Below are 12,872 nucleotides of genomic sequence, written 5' to 3' on the forward strand. Positions count from 1 at the left end.
ATGTCAACGGTTCAGGTTTCTCCCACGTCACGTTCATGAATTTCTTCCGGTTGCTTATATCTCAAAAGAGTGGGTATTATGTGAGACTGTCTCACGGATCTTAATATATAAGACGAGTGAACCTTACTTATATTTACAATAAAAAGTAATACTCTTAGCATAAAAAGTAATAATTTTTCATGGATGACCCAAATAAGAGATTCGTCTCACAAATACGACCCGTGAGACCGTCTCACACAAGTTTTTGCCATCTAAAAAAATAATACTCTCTTTATAACATGCACAAACTTCGGAGCACTGTTTTCTATTCTAGTCCTAAATCTCTCCTCCTCTGAAGACTAAATAATCTTTCTACGCTTTTCCGCTAGAGTTTCCCTTTTCCTGAGGTACGCTAATTGACATGCGTTTGTTTTTATTAGTTTGTTCCATGCTGAGTCAGTTTCTTGGGCTTTCATGAGGCTGCCCAGAAAGAAATTATGTCCTTTCTGAGCAATAAATTGTATAAAAAATGACCGATTCTGTGGAAAATGTACCGATGACTGTTTTTCAGCATGTATTTTTGCATCTATAGCATGTTCAAAGATTCAATCTTGATGATTTTTCGGAGTTGAAACTGCTGTTAAATATGTGAGTAGTGCATTTTTCATGTAAGGCTGAGTGCTACAAGTTGCAGAGGAAATCTTGGAAGTTTGAGTATTTATGTCACAGAACATACATTTTCTTGATAAAGTAGATTGAAATGGATCTACGTTTTCATGACTCTAGAATCCCGAGAATGGATTTCAATTGAGGAATCAATCCATGGGCGAGTTATCCAATTGGAAACTAGTAAATGGAAGTAGGTCAGATATTAGTAATTCAGATCAGAAGCTAGTTGATGGACAGGGGTTTCAAAGTTGCTTTCAAGAACATAATATTGGAGAGGTAGGTTTGGTGGCGAACCAGCCCATTTCAAATGGTACCATCTCTAGTTCTTGTGTGGAAACCGAGGATGAATATCAAGGCGATTGTGACTTTTCCAATGTGGTTTTGAGGTATATAGATCAGATGCTCATGGAAGAAGACATGGAGGACAAGACACATATGCTTCAAGAGTCGTTGGATCTTCAAGCACAAGAAAAGTCATTCTATGATGTACTTGGTAAGAAATATCCACCTTCTCCTCAGCCGGAACCAGCTTTGTTTAATCAATTTAGTAAGATCCCAGATGGTTATCGTTGCATAAATCCCCATAATTTATCACACAGAGAGAGTAATGACAATGGTTACCTAATTGATGTAGTCGATCCGAGGTGGATCAAGGGTCCTTTATATAGAGAAACTTCAGTCGCAGGATGTCATACAACCAATCATACTCCCAACTCGTCTGTTACTGTGTCAAATAGCTTATACAATGTCGCGGATGTTTTCTCGGACTCGGCTATAAGTCCTCTGCAGATGCGTGAAACACATGGTGAAGGTCAATCTGTATGGAATTTCAAGAAGGGGGTGGAAGAAGCAAACAAGTTCCTTCCTGGTGAAAATAAATTGTTAATCAGTGTGGACGTGAATGGTTTTTTAGCTCAAAATTCTATAGAAGAATCTGTCAAAGGGGTAATTGAGGTGGGGAAGAAAGATGAGGTGGGAGAATGCTCACCTTCTCGATCAAAGGGTAAGAAAAATGGTCATAATTTCGATACTGATTTTGAAGAAGAAAGAAATAGCAAGCTTCCTGCTATTTTTAGAGAGTCTGATGTGCCTATGGAGGAATTTGATAATGTCTTGCTTATTTCCTTGGGGGAGCATGGAAAGAATTTTGCAGCTTACCGGGCTGACCTGCAACGCGCAGCAAGTAAAGGTATGCAATGCAATGGGAAACAAAAGGGATCGAGTGGTGGGAAGAGCCGTGGCAAGAAACAGAGCCGGAAAAAACAAATTATTGATTTGAGAACCCTTCTGATAAATTGTGCCCAAGCTGTTGCTGCTGACGATCATCGGAATGCCAAAGAACTTCTTAAACAGATCAGGCAGCATTCGTCTCCTTTCGGTGACGGGAATCAGAGATTGGCTCACTATTTTGCTGATGGCCTAGAAGCACGTTTGGCTGGCACTGGTAGCCAGATACATAAAGCCCTTGTTAATAGAAGAACAACTGCTGCCGATTACTTGAAAGCTTACTATACTTATCTTGCATCATCTCCATTCAGGAAGATAACTAATTTTGCCTCGAATAAGACAATAATCACAAAATCAGAAAAGGCAATGAGAGTTCATGTTATAGATTTCGGTATCCTTTATGGCTTCCAGTGGCCTACTTTTATTCAGCGTATTGCTGCGCGAAAAGGTGGTCCACCTAAGGTTCGGATTACTGGAATAGACTTTCCGCAACCTGGCTTCAGACCTGCGGAAAGAATTCAGGAGACAGGGCGCCGATTGGCCCACTATGCTGAGAAATTTAACCTTCCTTTTGAGTACAATGCTATAGCCCAAAAGTGGGAAACAATCAGAATGGAGGATCTCAAGATTGACAAGGATGAATTTGTGGTTGTCACCTGCTTGTATCGAGGCAGGAACTTACTTGATGAGTCGGTGGTTGCAGAAAGTTCAAGAACAGCGGTTCTCAACCTGATTAGGAAAATCGATCCCTCTTTATTCATCCATGGTGTACTCAATGGAGCATATAGCACGCCATTCTTTGTCACCAGGTTTCGGGAAGTTTTGTTCCACTTCTCTGCACTATTCGACATGCTGGAATCAAACATACCTCGGGAGAAACAAGAAAGACTGCTGATTGAGAAAGATATATTTGGGAAAGAAGCATTGAATGTCATAGCTTGCGAAGGCTGGGAGAGAGTTGAAAGGCCAGAAACTTATAAACAGTGGCAAGTACGTGATCTTAGGGCAGGTTTCATCCACATCCCTTTCGAAAGGGAGATCATGAAAGGGGCAATATATAAGGTGAGAACGTGTTACCACAAAGATTTTGTAATAGATGAAGATGGCCATTGGATGTTAATGGGCTGGAAAGGGCGGATAATCTACGCCATTTCATGCTGGAAACCTATTTGAGAAATAAGTTTATCCATGATATACAAGATTTTGCGACCCCAACCCAATGTTTCGAGGTAAAATATGCATCTCTTCTCACTTGTTCCAATACAAACTCTAATGTAGCATCTCCTCTTTATGCTGATGTTGCCTTTTCATTCTGATGCAAAGGAATTAACGAGTTGTCCGGCAGTCTGGTTTACCTAAAAGGTTTTCGCTGTTTTGAATGAAAATGTTTGTGTATCATCTCAAGCATAGATGTATGCCCCTCTACGCCCCATTGTATACTTTTTGTGATCTGCATTCTTGCTGCAATGAAGTTTTTCTAACAAAAAATAAGAACAGTCTAGTTCTCTTGTTCGGATATTCTGTTTCAATTTTGTAGCATTTTTTGTTATGTTACTTCCTTACTTGCATGATGTGGCAAAACTTTTCACTTGTATCTGGAAGAGTAAATCCTCCATGTTTTATGAATATGACTTTTCTGGAGCTGTTTCAACTTTCAAATATGAAGGAAATTTTGACACAGTTTCTGCTCTTTGTAAGAGTTTATTGCCCACAAATTTCCAGCCAAAGAATCTCATCACAAATTCCACAAAAGTGCGGTGGATCAAGAGGGCAAATCGTCTACTTTTAATCAATAGATAACTTCGTCCATTTTTAGCGAATGGTGAATCAATAGAAGATTTTTTTAGAATTGATCAGGAAAATAAAGCAAGTTTTATGTCAATTTTTAAAGGAATGCGAAATGCATTTTAAAATTACAGGATTCTCCCATTTAGGCAAAGGTGTCCAAATTGTAATTTTGTGAAAAGAGACTCGTTTAATTAAGACTCCTGAAAAGTACATAAATAAATTAAATTAAATTAAATGAGATCTCAACTTGTGGGGGCCTTGAAAAAAGATATAATTTCAGTGTTCATGTCATCTACTTGTGGGACGCCACAAAACATTACATGGAAAACCTCTAGTTGAGTACAATAATGATGACACAAAAACCAATGCCCTACTTGACAACGTTAATGCCCCAAACATGTTCTTTACCTCGAATCTAACTGTGAAAAATACTAATATTTGCAAGATCAAGAAAGCATTTAAACTCACCTGCACTCGGGTTTTTGGTTAAAAAATTCCAAAGGCTTTAAATGATGGTACACCACCATGCAATTAATAAATGATTATTAAAGTACATGGAATCCTTTCTTCACTTTTGGACTTAGTCCTAGTGGAACTTTTAATAAACCTTATAATATATTGAATATCATTAAAATATTAAATATCTTGTTCCGATTGTTGTGTTGCTAGATCTGCCACATAGGTGTGTGTAAACACAATAAATTCTTCCCACAATCCCAACACTAACATCAATCTTAGTTTATCTTTACTTTCGGCGACATGATTGTGTAGAGATAACTTACTTGATAATTATTAAAATAAATGCAAAAATATATGAAACGATAAATAATAATGTGTTTAGTTTAATCGATTAAGGTTGTGATTAGAATTGTGATCAAAAGAAAAATAACAATTTTGCATTTTAACTAACAAATTAGAAAGGAATGATATATTAGGGTTTTTTTTTTTGCTTTCTTCCATTTATACCGACCATAAATTATTTATTCTTATTCGTTAATGACTAAAAATAATGCCAAAATCCAATTATTAATGAGTATTTGGATTTAAGAAAATTTAATTTTTATAAGTAAACACTAAATGAATTGGGAATAATTGTCCTATCCCATGTTCGTCATCTCAAGTAGACCTGACCATGGTTCCGGTTTGACTCGTACCTGAATCGGGGTCGGCCCATGGTCTACTAGCAGGTTAAATGGGTCAACGGGTTTGACCGAAATTGTGCTCATAACTGTCCATATGTGAGCCAGTTACGTTTTTTGGATCTAAAACTCATCGATTCGACGGGTTGATAATATTTTAATTTTTTTTAAAAAAAATTGATGAATGTCTAATTCCACATTAGTAGATGAGATTTAAGAATTTAAATTGATGAAGGACGTGCAAGAAAATTTAGAAAATGCAAGCATTATCAATATTGTTTTGCAATAATCAAGGAACATCGACAAGAAAGAATCGAAACATTAAATCTGATATTGGCATTTTTTTTATAATTTTTATTTAATGTATATATATAATTATTTATGATATTTTGAAATAATAATTAAGATTCTTTTCACTTGTTTTTTTAAAATTAAAAAATACGCTGAATTGGACCTAGAACCGGTCCCAGACCACCGGGTCTGCGACCTGGCCTATAGCTGCTATAGACGGTTATGGTCAATGTTCAGGATTTTTCCGACCCTAACCCGCAAGGTCCAACTCGAACCGACCCATGACCAAGTCTAATCTCAAGTAAAGGCAACCTTAACAAATGAATTGAAATGTTATCGAGCTAACAATATGAAAAATGTAAACTCACTTTTGCTTGCAGGTTGCCAACACTTCTTATTTCTTGATGTATCAATTCATGCGTCTTGACCAAATGTTAAGAAGAAACGTTATCTTATTTGGGTTGCTTCGACCAAATTGTTTTACTGAATGGTATACAACCCACAAAAAAGACGCACAAGGAAACACAAGAAAAGTAATTTTCTAAAAATAATGACTTACAACTTAACCAGTATCATATTCTACTAAATACTTGCACTAATATATACTTGGAGTGGATCACTATTATACGTATATGTAAAGATCAAACAAAAGATTGTTCGACCACTCTCTTTCAGCCAATGCAAATTCAAAGCCACCATTAATGGTGATTGGATGAAATTGCGGCTCCATTCTGCTGATGCATCATATTCTGCAGCTGCATAAAAAAGTCTCCAAATTGGATTACAGGGACTCCAAGAATTATTGACATCATTATTATGATATAAATATAAGTCAAGACTACGGGGGTCATGTATGATTTCATGGCATCGATCACAACATTATATCAATATCTAAACAGCAGGTATACTACAAGAACCGAGATAACGACTAGATGGCTGGCGACTCTCAAAAATGAAAAGAAAGCCGAGGCTGTATGAACAAAGAGCATTTGGAACCACTTAACAAAGCTTATCGTATCAGATGAGGTAATATGACCCTGAATGATGTAAGCGACAGGCCAACTAGGAAACTCCATCGCAATTCATATTGCATCATAATATCTAAACTTTAGGAATATTCTGAACTATCCTCCTTGCGCTGTTTGGTTCATAAAACCACAATTTAGTACTAAACAGAGAGCTTCATTACAACATCAAAGATACAAATTCAAACAATATATAGCGGAGCCACAAGGCGGACATACAGAATAGCAGAAAGACTGGATTCCAAAAAGATTAATCGACACTGGTGTAAACAGCTCTTACTGTCAATAAACAACTGTCTACTTTATCTGAATAATGTTCGAAGGCACCTTTTCAAGAATTGAAAGACACAATATCAGCCCCCATACAATAAATGAAGATAAACTTTAGTTCACAAAACCAAAAGTTCTCATATCTGCTTCTTAACTCATTTGTGTGTGGAGTATTATTTTGAGTTTGAGTACTTGAATAATCATGGAGAAAGCAAGTAATTTCGAGGTTCATTGTCGAGTTTTGCAAGTTCTAGTTAATTTTTTTTTGGAAACATGAATCGGGTAACAACTCCTAGCTCATTTCAGTGCTAAAGCAAAAAAAAACTTTGGCTGCTCGAGGATTGTAAATTGTTTGCAAAGAAAATTTTCAGTTGTCGAGAGGACCCATAAACTACTGAATATTTTGATATACCCGTAGCTGTAATAAGTAAAACGGCATCCACTTACACGACATCAGATCAAAAGAAAAAGGAAAATTCTAGGACAAGACCTTTAAAAATCATAAATAGATGCACCTGATAAGTAACCTAAAAATGTTTCAACCATAGATTGATAGACAACCCAGTAATCACCAAATGGAACAAAACTAGGCAGCAAAAGAATTTTCATGCACATCCACACGTTATTTCAGGGAGAATCATTACAATTCCTGAATTCCATGCATTTTTCACTCGACCAGATCTAGCTTTCTGTACTTTGGCAGATATTATTTTAGAGTTACCCACGATAAACTTCTAAGAGATCATTATTCGTCCATTTTACCAAAACTCGGTCCAAAATAATATTTAGGGCCATAAAATTGTGAAGTTACTTGGACCAGATTCCAAGTTCCCTTGCATGACTTGATGCTTTGGTGGCAGTATTATTTCTACATACTTTCCACAGCAGTAGCAGCAAATAAACCACTGAACTCAAGAAATTGATCAACTTTTGTTCTCAAGGACATTAAAATCTTCAAAAACAAAACTTCCAAACAATAATAGAATCCGAGAAACTTCTATAACATCTAAAAAATTAGGAACAGTAGGACAGAAGAATAATGATGTTTATGCTAAAAGATGCTGGCTTTATGCCCGATAAATTATTGTTTATCCCATATTCCGGCAATTACATATTTTCGAAATGCAAAATAAGCACTTATTTACCGTGTCGTTCCCAACCAAAGTAATTCACTGCTCGGGTGGAGTTGTCTCATCAAACCATCTAGGGGGATCAAAGCCGGATCCACCTATCAAATTCAAAAACTAACATATTTTTTATCTTATTTTATGATAATAGAGCACATAATTTTCAAAATGTCGAGAATGAATGGCTTTCAATTGTAAAAGCTTGTCACAGAACCAATCACTTTTGTGTACACAAGGATTCAAAACACCCAATTATTTGCATTGCACAGTTTTTGAAACAGTTGGCTTACAGCAGAACTCAGGAGCATCTTCAAAATAATACATGAATGATTTGTGCTTCTGTATATGATACAACAAATTGGAAAAAGGGTAATATATACCAAGAGGATTGCAACGACAAAGGCGCCAGGCAGTCAATAGGGTCCCCTTTGCAACTCCATACTTCTTGTAAGCAATCATCGAATACTCACTACATGTCGGAACATACCGACAACTATTTGGCAACAACGGCGAGATTTCTCCTGTTACAATCACCATTAAAACAAGCTCAACAAGATTAACTAATGAAAAGTGTTGACTGCGACACAGTCAGTTGTTTTTCACAAAGTAAAATACGGGGAAAGTAAACGGTAACACTTGATTCTACCAACTTCTCTACTCGATCACATAAGCTCAGGTTCCCGATTACATTTCATTTCATGTTATTGCCGTCAGATAATGGAAGTTTATTAAGTTATTGATAAATTTATCTACATTGTTAAATCATTAAACGTTGAATTAGGAAGAACTCACGTTTGTAGAACCGTAGCATGGACAATGCTACTTTAACGCCTACACTAACCTTTTCATCATCTGAAACATGACACAAAAACCAAATGAATTTCACTAAAAAACCTGCAATAATTTCAAAATATGTACATAACTCAGTGAAATCATCACTCGAGCTTACCTTGTGCACCGGTCTGACCCGAATCCTCGCCTGAACAACTAACGACCCCAAAACGACGTCGCTCTTTCCACTACCAAAAAACGGAGAAGAAAAACCCGTAGAAAGTAACCAATAAAATAACTGGCAAAATAGTAGTAAAATCGACCAATGAGTACGTAAAATAAATGAAATATGAAGCAATTAGGAGTTAAAAAAAAGTACAGTAACTGAAGAATGGTGCTTCTGAAACCGTCTCGATAATTGGGAAGGATTAAGTTTGGAATCAGGGTTGTTGAAGTGGAAGAGTTCGTGATAATGTTTACAGTTGATAGTCGAAATTATCGCCATTTTTGTGCAGCCGGCTGCCGGGATTTCGGTGGCCTCGGTGACGGCTCAAGATTACCGGTTGTATTTTTTGTATTTCTTGACGGTGGTTGTAATAATTGACGGTGGATGTTGATTTTCGTTGTCTTGCTGTTATACTAAAACGTTTTTGTCCTTCAATATTTTTACTTTTATACTTTAAAAAATATGATATATTTAATTTGTACCATTAGTTTTAACAATAAAATTACCAGCTAGGGATACATCATATTAAAAATTTTAGAGAGTACTAAAGCTAAAAATAATATTAGTGAGAATAATATGATAAATAAACTTACATTTATGAAGTGAATATATTTATTATGTGTATTTTATTAAATTTTAGAGAGTACTAAAGCTAAAAATAATATTAGTGAGAATAATATGATAAATAAACTTACATTTATGAAGTGAATATATTTATAATGTGTATTTTATTATAATATACATATAAATTTTGAAAAAAAAAATTAGACAAAATTTTAACATGGTAAAATAATTACAAAAATTGTAGAATGATTTGAATTTATCATTATCAATTTTTGTAACATATTATTTTAAATTAAATATAATCAAAATTTAACATACCTTTTGTAGTAAAAATAATCACAAAAACTCATGTAAGACCGTCTCACAGTCAATTTTGTGAAACATATATATATTCTATCCGATTTTAACCATGAAAAATATTATTTTTATGTTAAAAATATTATTTTTATGTTAAAAATATTACTTTCATTTTAAATATAGATTAGATCAATCCGTTTCACATAAATAAATCCCAGATACCGTCTCATATAAAACCTACTAAAAAATAATTGAGCTGCACAAAACATTTTTGTTTCCGGATAATATTTTAACAGAAGAATTTGTCTCTAAAATTTAAAACATATCGCCTGAAGTTAATGGCAACAACTAATTACGAATTTTTTTTTAAAAAAATGACTAAAGTATTGCATTAAAATATTAAAGGACTAAAAACATTACGACAAAAATTAGAATAGAAATAAATCTACATTATTAGTTTATTTATCTTGTTATTTTTATTATTACATTTATGAATTTTTTTTTATTAAGTTACAAATGATTTGACATTATTCAAATTTATTTATAATTAAAAGATTGAGTATCCATACGACTCAATAAAAAATCATTATTTTTTTTTAAAACAATAATTATAAAAAAACTATTTTAACAAATAAATTAGATTATTTGACTTAAAATTTATTATGTTTTTCCCTATGTTAAAATTTCATTATTACAAAATTGTGTATATGTATGTAATAAAATAAGACAATAAATTTATATTATATGTGAATTTTATTTGTCATGTTTATCCTTATAAATATAAATTTTATTTTCAACTAAAATTTAAACGTAACACTTTTGGTCTATAAAATTTAAAAGTATGACAAATTCAGTCTTTGCCAATAACTTTGTGGTTAAAGGTATCGGGAAGGACTATGTCACTTGTTTTGAAGTTTAGGGACCAAAATTGTTAAAATTACATATATAGAAATCAAAAGCGTTTTATGCAAAAATATGTGGACTAAAATCATAATTCCCCATAATATACATATATTTTATAGCATATAATAATAATCTTATTATAAAACACACACACACACACACACATAACAAACAAATATAAATGCGACTAAACATAATATGTAGCATAACCTATGTGGCCTCTGGCTTATTATAATAATAGTGCACATTGTTTAGATCACATGCACTGTATGTACATAATATAAACATCATTCGAAAAATTATTTTCGTAAATTCAAATTTAATTACAATTTTTACTTCCATTAGGACAATGAGATAACGTGGAGATCAGAATGTGAAAAATTTTTAATAAACAATTTCTTAGTATTTTACGCCTTAATTACTAAATGTTTTAGAAGAATATTAAAATTATCAAGTTTACACATTACAATATATTAAAAATATAAAGATGAATGATAAAATAAAAAATAATATATCACATGATGAAGGTACAAATATTTACTCCCAAGTAGGTGGTAGCCACAGCTATGTACGCCATTTACTGTAATATTCACAATTAGCGCAGCTATGACTTAGCCCGTCCAAAAACAAGGTTTTGATTTTTTTTTTTTTAATATAATGAAAACTTCAAAAAGAAGAAAATACATGCTAAACTCAAGTAATTTAGTCTAAAAAAGACGAGAATGATATATTTTTTAAAACATATGGGGAGGAAGGTCTTACACATATCTCGAACTCTCCCATTTGAAAGAAAAATGATATATTTTTAGAAATTAATTAAAGTTAATCACTGCAAGATATTGACAAAAACTTGTATGAGACGGTCTCACAGGTCGTATTTTGTGAGACAGATCTATTATTTGGGTCATCCATGAAAAAATATTACTTTTTATGCTAAGATTACTATTTTTTATTTTGAATATCAGTAGGGTTGACCCGTATCATAGATTAGGATTCGTGAAACTATCTCACATGAGATTCACTTCAATATGTATGATTTGATAAGATAAATATGGTAGAGAATGGTAAAATTGAACAGGTTTGACATCTTACCAAATCTGGTACAGATTTTTATGTGTATTTTTAAAAACACGATCGAGATCCCGAGAAGACTAATTTATTTCAAAACTCTTTAAATCCTGGATTATTTTATTTACCAGTAGTAGTAGTACATATACGTACCTTCACATCTTTCTCATTCCCCTGTTAAACTCCATTATATTCTTCGTACGTCCGCTTTCCAAATTCCCATGGCATCGCGGAAACCGAAGCAAACCCCAAAAGAATCCGAGAATTCATATTAAAAGCCACCCTAAACACTTCCACGCGCCGCCCTAATTCAGATAAACGGCGCTGGCCCATGCTCCACGTCAGCGGAAACAGCAGGCGAGAATTAATTCTCAACTGCCGCCACCTTCATCCGTATTATACTGTATAATATATGCTCTATATTCCTTAGTCCTTACCCGAAGCTAGCTATTTAACAGAAAACTTTAATAGATTGCACAAGATTCTTCGTGAACCCATCAATTAAAGGTTCATTACGAGCCTGCTGAATGGTTTCTAGGTTAAAAAAAGTTGGAGCTGTATATGTATAAAGGATCATATCGGCAGGGTTCTTTAATTAGGGGCTGTGAAAATGGAGCTAGAGGAACCAGAGTGCTGCAAGACTCCGAGGAACCAGGAGTGCCAAATACAGGCGGCGCAAGTGTGTCCACCGCCGCCAAGGAAGAAGAATATGGAGGCACGAAAGAGACGGGCTCCACCAGAGAATGGCTACTTCCACCCTCCCGAGCTTGATTCCTTCTTCGACAGCGTGACGAGGCAAGAAGCTTGGACTTAGGTTTAGCTTGTAATATAGCTGGGAATGTATTTTGTTCTTCTTCCTTGTGTATCTCATTTTCCAGCCTCCTCAATAATTTCCCCATAAAGACACAATGAAAAAGAGCCGTTTCAGAATTCTCAAGTTATACATGCATCAAATCTAGCAAGGAAAATAATTTTATTTTTAGAATTGTTCGTGTGTGTGTGAGTGTGTGTATCTCATGAGAGATTTTTAATGAAATATATTGCCTTTATGTGTTCCCAGATGAGATCAAGCCATTAATTTGCTGTCGTTGGAGTTTCTCAAACCACTTGCAAATTTTTTGTATCTGTGTACAATTTATTCTCTTTTAATCACCAACTTTTAATAACTCAAATATGGTTATGTTCTTCATCAGGCTATTGGATTAAAAGTTTATTTGTACCAACAATGACTGCATGCATGATGTCTTTTTTGTTTAAATATTCTCATTTGATATTTAACGAAGAAGAATGAATAATTAGTTTTGATATGATAAAAAGCGATGGGGTTATTTTTATCAGTGATCAAATGTGTAAAACAATTAAAGGAAAAGTATAAATAGAGGTAAAATATAAGCATTTAGGATGGAATTTATACTAATTTTTTTAGAATCGTACCAGATTAATTTATATCAACTGTTTTCTAAATGTAAATTTTTAGCTGGTTTCGTAACGCCCTTAATGCTAGGTTTTGAAAAAGACTTTTCGTGTC

At 34.0% G+C, this 12,872-nt stretch overlaps 3 protein-coding genes and 1 pseudogene across 7 annotated transcripts; 3 read left to right on the forward strand and 1 right to left on the reverse strand.

The window, feature by feature from the left end:
* Positions 1 to 284: 284 nt before the first annotated feature.
* LOC140971746 (scarecrow-like protein 9) lies at positions 285 to 3,273 on the forward strand. 3 transcript variants are annotated; one of them, XM_073434186.1, is made up of 2 exons: positions 285 to 386; positions 766 to 3,273. In XM_073434186.1, exon 2 carries the CDS (start codon positions 802 to 804, stop codon positions 3,046 to 3,048), a length of 2,247 nt encoding a protein of 748 aa, XP_073290287.1. In that variant the 5' UTR covers positions 285 to 386; positions 766 to 801; the 3' UTR covers positions 3,049 to 3,273. The 3 variants fall into 3 exon arrangements, 2 of the variants coding, with proteins under 2 accessions (XP_073290287.1, XP_073290286.1); XR_012174365.1 differs by having other exon boundaries at positions 294 to 3,104; positions 3,199 to 3,273; XM_073434185.1 differs by having other exon boundaries at positions 294 to 386; positions 653 to 3,273.
* A 2,291-nt stretch (positions 3,274 to 5,564) lies between these two features.
* On the reverse strand, positions 5,565 to 8,882 carry LOC140971747 (UPF0161 protein At3g09310-like). 3 transcript variants are annotated; one of them, XM_073434189.1, is made up of 6 exons: positions 8,672 to 8,882; positions 8,465 to 8,534; positions 8,308 to 8,367; positions 7,896 to 8,036; positions 7,534 to 7,616; positions 5,565 to 5,848 (listed from the first exon to the last, which is right to left on the reverse strand). In XM_073434189.1, the coding sequence occupies exons 1-5, from the start codon at positions 8,789 to 8,791 to the stop codon at positions 7,558 to 7,560; spliced, it is 450 nt and encodes a 149-aa protein (XP_073290290.1). In that variant the 5' UTR covers positions 8,792 to 8,882; the 3' UTR covers positions 5,565 to 5,848; positions 7,534 to 7,557. The 3 variants fall into 3 exon arrangements, with proteins under 3 accessions (XP_073290290.1, XP_073290288.1, XP_073290289.1); XM_073434187.1 differs by having other exon boundaries at positions 5,567 to 5,848; positions 8,666 to 8,882; XM_073434188.1 differs by lacking the exon at positions 5,565 to 5,848 and adding an exon at positions 7,157 to 7,293 and having other exon boundaries at positions 8,666 to 8,882.
* A 2,774-nt stretch (positions 8,883 to 11,656) lies between these two features.
* On the forward strand, positions 11,657 to 12,337 carry LOC140962010 (cyclin-dependent protein kinase inhibitor SMR4-like). The gene has a single exon (XM_073420856.1). The coding sequence runs from the start codon at positions 11,955 to 11,957 to the stop codon at positions 12,156 to 12,158; it is 204 nt and encodes a 67-aa protein (XP_073276957.1). The 5' UTR covers positions 11,657 to 11,954; the 3' UTR covers positions 12,159 to 12,337.
* Positions 12,338 to 12,841: 504 nt separating this feature from the next.
* Positions 12,842 to 12,872, forward strand: part of LOC140958492 (large ribosomal subunit protein mL102 (rPPR5)-like) — a 3,486-nt pseudogene continuing 3,455 nt past the window's right edge.

The sequence above is a fragment of the Primulina huaijiensis genome, chromosome 2 (assembly GCF_012295235.1).
Source record: "Primulina huaijiensis isolate GDHJ02 chromosome 2, ASM1229523v2, whole genome shotgun sequence".
Lineage (NCBI taxonomy): Eukaryota > Viridiplantae > Streptophyta > Magnoliopsida > Lamiales > Gesneriaceae > Primulina > Primulina huaijiensis.